The 5000-nt window shown below is 36.9% G+C and overlaps 1 protein-coding gene across 1 annotated transcript in view; it reads right to left on the bottom strand.

Moving 5' to 3' along the window:
* Positions 1-1994: 1994 nt before the first annotated feature.
* The window catches only part of LOC122252272 (uncharacterized), a 7698-nt gene continuing 4692 nt past the window's right edge, over positions 1995-5000 (bottom strand). The window contains exons 4-8 of the mRNA XM_086552349.1: positions 4170-4246; positions 3836-3920; positions 3065-3155; positions 2732-2773; positions 1995-2248 (exon numbers count right to left, since the gene is read on the bottom strand). Of these exons, the coding sequence (XP_086408475.1) occupies positions 3886-3920; positions 4170-4246 (112 nt within the window). The 3' untranslated portion in view covers positions 1995-2248; positions 2732-2773; positions 3065-3155; positions 3836-3885. The remainder of the gene's footprint in view (positions 2249-2731; positions 2774-3064; positions 3156-3835; positions 3921-4169; positions 4247-5000) is intronic.

Below are 5000 nucleotides of genomic sequence, written 5' to 3'. Positions count from 1 at the left end.
CCTTCCTCTTCCTCTTCCTCTTCCTCTTCCTCCTCATTCCTCTTCCTCTTCCTCCTCATCCTCTTCCTCTTCCTCCTCCTCATCCTCATCATCATCATTCCTCCTCATCATCATCATCATCATCATCATCATCATCATCATCATCATCATCATCATCATCATCATCATCATCATCATCATCATCATCATCATCATCATCATCATCATCATCATCATCATTCCTCCTCGTCCTCATCATCATCATCATCTTCTTCATCTTCCTCCTCATCCTCTTCCTCCTCATCATCATCATCCTCTTCCTCTTCCTCTTCCTCCTCATCATCATCCGTGTTGGAGGGCAGTCGGACGCCAGCAGTTGTTGTGAGCGAATGGTTCATTACGGTACGATCACCTTGGTTCACGCCATAGTTCGAAAGAAGATAGCACTATTCTTATCGTGACCAATATGTACTAGTACTCGGTGTGGACATGGTGTACTAATAACGTGGTAGTCAGTGGATCTGCCTGCACCTTACCTCGTGCATTTGGCAGTGACGGAAGACACCTCGATCCACTGCCCTCCATTGGCGCCGGGAACGGACAGTTTGATGGTTTGCCCGCTGAAACTGCTCATACAAGGGCAAAGCCTTCGTGCCCGATGGGCACTGCTCGACCGTGTGGACGTGGCTTAAGAATCACATTTCTTGAGCTCTGGGAGCTTTGTTGTCTTGATTTCTTCCTACCTCTAAAAAGTAAAGTTCACATGACTATGGGCACAAGTTGGTAGGTCAAAAGTTACTGGACTTTCTCGGTCTTCCCAAGAACACATGAAAAGTGCCTGTGGACAGAACGATCGGCAATTAAATTCCGTCATGCATGCCCATGGTTTCCCCCCCCAGTCAATAAATGGGCAGGTATGCCTGGGAGTACCAGTAGGTTGTCAAGTGTGGTATCATAAACATGGTGTCCATTACTATCACAACGCATTGTCTGGCACAAGATGCAGCATATTTTAAAAGCTAAGCATAGCTTGATAGCCCCTCTAGCCACTTGGCACCTAGTGATTTTGCTTTGCATCTACATGGGTATTGTGATGGTTTGCCACTCAAGTGTACAGCCTTGCATAAAGTTAAACTGCAAAATTACCTAATGTGATCAAGCAGTGAATGTTCACTATAAATTCTATACCAGTTTCTCTAGACTCCCAATACTTAGGTGACATCTAGGGATGCAGGTTTGAATGATCAGTGGGCAATATTTTAGTCTTCAAGTGTAATTATTAAAATTTTCAATCATCCTACCATGCCAATGTCTACAGGACAAAAGATTTCAGCAATTTCAATATATTGGCGTGTATAATCAATGGTCTTATTTGCAGTTGTATGTATATGCTTTAATGGGTCTTTTCCTGAATTTCAGTGTTTAACTTCTCAGGCAGAGAAGACTTTGGCTGGTGGATTGGATTTGGCCAACCTTATCCTTTAGGCATTTCCACAAACCTACAATTAGGCTCATATCTGAACTATTTTCAGGCCAATCAAGTACCAAAGTATAAGGGGATTTGAAACTTGGTTTTATGGGAAGGAACTCCATGCACGAATATTCATTCATGATCAGGAAACTAGGCATTCAGCACTATCTCCAGGTATATCTTGGATCAGTAGTACCATCCACAATCTTAAAATCAAACTATATGCCTTGGCCCAGGTTAATCTTCCAGCCTTGGTGTTCTGCTAATGACTATTGGTTACCAATGTTGCTAAGACCTCTCCTTTCAGCAAGGTTTCTAAAGCCAGAAACAGGAAATCTGGTGAAGGTGGCCTTACAAGACAATTCAGGTCAGTGGATGAGGAAAACTAGTACAGGTGAAGTAAAGCCAAATATGGATTATTTCTTGAATTTGTTAAATTTTGTTGGTAAATGTTGGACTGATCTACTTACATTTTTTTTTTTATAAGTGTAGGTACAGATGAACAGATGCAAGAAAACTGCTAAACCACCAAGTGTATATCAAAATACATGGTACAATATATTAAATTACATAGGATGATGTAAATACATTTTTTTCTAGACTATTTATTATGGAATAAAAAAGTAATCCGTTGTACATTCGAAACAAACTATATATATATTTTTTTTTTTACATACAAGAGCACTGAAAAGCATCCAAGTTTGACGGTAATATTTTTCAATAAAAAATAAGAGGGGGGTCCATTTTTTAAAGATATGGAAATCTTTTGCTCAGCTATTTGTAGAATCCATCCAACATCTGCAGATAGAAAGACAAGAGTTAGACTAAAGTTAGACCATCATACCTTATTTTAATTTAAGCACAAATGCTCTTAACTATTCTCATTTCCTAGAACTAATAGTAAAATTTATCAATGGAAATTCCTCAGTTCATACTTTTAAAATGTTGGGAAGTTAAAAGTTGCATCCACTCACAGGAGTGGTATACCAATAACATCACATTAATCTATGCACGAGAAACGCCTAGCTTGCCAAAAGGACAAACTGGAGCTGGTGTGCAAAATAGCTCTTCAAGGATCTTAGTGTAGACAACTAGAGGCAGTGGAAAGAATTTAAAATGGCCATGGGACACTTCAAAGTGAAGGCAAATTTGGGTTAGTTTCTAATCCAAAAGCTCAAATTAAAATTTGCCCATAAAGAATTATTTCAAGACTGCCATACTGCCCATGGGGATGGTCAAGAGTTAAAGATAAAATATACACAAAGTTTGAAGTATACTTGCCTTGCTCATTTTGCACACGATCAGAAATGTATAGTTCTTTACCTGAAAAGAAGACCTTTATTAGAAATACAATATCCCAAACATAAAAGCAAAGATATCCAATTACACAAATCTAAATATAATTAAAGTTACAAAGCAAATGTTACTGTCAATATACTTGAGAATGTAGAGAGGTTTCGTGTGAAGTTAAGCAAGATTCTTACTCCACATAGCGACCATTCTTTTACTCTTTGCACTAAAGATCTCCGCTCATTGCCATAATGACAAGTTGGAGCAGGGGTGCAATAAGCCTATCCACAAAATTTAAATACAGGTAATCGAGTTTCAACTCACCACTTAAGGGAACCATTCCCCACAAACAAGATTCAAAAGCTGGATCTACAAGAGATTTAATTTGCACTACATCTGGCCTGCATCTTTCAACCTGAAATGGGTAAATATCAAAGTATAAATTGGCTATCAAAATAGGTTTTAATTTCATTTACATCAATACTTTAATGATGCCAAAAATGTTGAAAAGTTTCGTGTGGTGCTTGGCGTAGTCCCAAGTCCACATAGCGACTATTCTCTTGTTCTCTGCACTAAAGAATCTCCATAACTTGACATTAGACCAAGTTGGAGCAGGGGTGCAATGTGAAGAAAAGTCTAGATAAAAAATGCATATGGAAGGCAACTAGCACATTATATTGAAAGAAAGAGGGGGGGAGGATTTAATTTCCCCTTTACCATATGGCTGAACTACAGTCTATTCCCATGAGCAAGCTAGTAGCAAAAATACAACTAAAGTTTATCACTTTGGTGGAAAAAAAAAAAAAAAAAAAAAAAGGTACAAGGTTACCAAAACAGTAACAGTTATATTGTAAAAGCCAAAATTCCTAAAGTGAATGCCACCATACTGTCATTTTACATTAAATTTTGTCATCTTTGACAACTAGACATAACTGTTTCCATCACAAGAGGATTTACACCAGCTTTACTGAACATTCTAAAAGTTGTATTTGCTATTGATTTCAAACTCTCAATATCTAGTTCTGGTATATTATGGGCACTTCAGGCAATGTATTCTTGGCAAAACTTTTAACGTTCTTTACAAGTTGAACTTACCATTTAATGTGGATTTCCATAATTTACACCACTATGGACCAGGGCTGGCATCAAAAAGAGGAGTTGCTTGTCCAATACATCCATCCTGAAGGGAAAACAACTTGTATTAAAAAAATTGAAACAATCAACATGAACCAATTGCAATTATATATCACTATTTAGATGTGAATATTGGAAGGTTTCGTGCGGTTCTAGGCGTGATTCCTAGTCCACATAGCGACCGTCCTTTTACTCTCTGCACTATTAATCTCCGCTCATTGCCATCAGGACAAGTTGGAGCAGGGGTGCAACACAACACAGTAAAATAAGCCAAAATATTTATGAAGTTACTTACCATTTAATACCACCACTGTTGATTCCCAACGTGTTGGATCAATCCTGGATTCTTGGCTGGTTTCATTCTCCAATATCCTAAAACAGATTAAAATATATTGATTTCAAGTGACCAAAAACAAAGGTTTAAAGGGTTAAAAAGTATCACTTATCAAAATGTCGAGAGGTATCGTGCGAATCTAGGCGTGATTCCTAGTCCACATAGCGACCGTCCTTTTACTCTCTGCACTATTAATCTCCGCTCATTGCCATAAGGACAAGTTGGAGCAGGGGTGCAGTCAAATATTTGCAGCGGTTCTACATAACTGATATTCAACATAATTACTAGTGCTTTTAAATTACCAATGAACTTAGCATGACAATCCTTAGAAACTTTTTTTTTTATTATTATTATTCTTTTAAAATCAAAGTTAATTATCATCCATCCAAAATTAATATACCAGATAACTTACCATTTTATTCTGAACTGAACTGCACTCTTAATAAAAGAAGGCTTTAGAAAGAATCTTGCCATATTACAATCATCAAGAACCTTGGATCACAAGTCAATAACCATAACAGGATTTCAAACTTTTGATCACCCAACATCCTGAAAGGAGGAGAAAATATTTAAATATAGTTGGAAAATAGTTAACAATTTTAACTTGAAAATATGAATGCATCAATTTTTAGCAATATGCTAATTGTATTATGTTGCATGAAGTATCTACCCTACTTCTTATTATTGTTATTATTATATGAATTTTCTTATAACTATTAATATTAGCAAACTTCCATAAAATAAATCTTTATGCATACAAAACCAAATCTGCATACACCTATAAATTCAAGA

The sequence above is a fragment of the Penaeus japonicus genome, unplaced genomic scaffold (genome assembly GCF_977035675.1).
Source record: "Penaeus japonicus unplaced genomic scaffold, GWHDUDI00000001_assembly GWHDUDI00000026, whole genome shotgun sequence".
NCBI classification, from domain to species: domain Eukaryota; kingdom Metazoa; phylum Arthropoda; class Malacostraca; order Decapoda; family Penaeidae; genus Penaeus; species Penaeus japonicus.
Note: the sequence above shows the minus strand (reverse complement) of the source record. Positions and strands in the feature narration are given on the sequence as shown.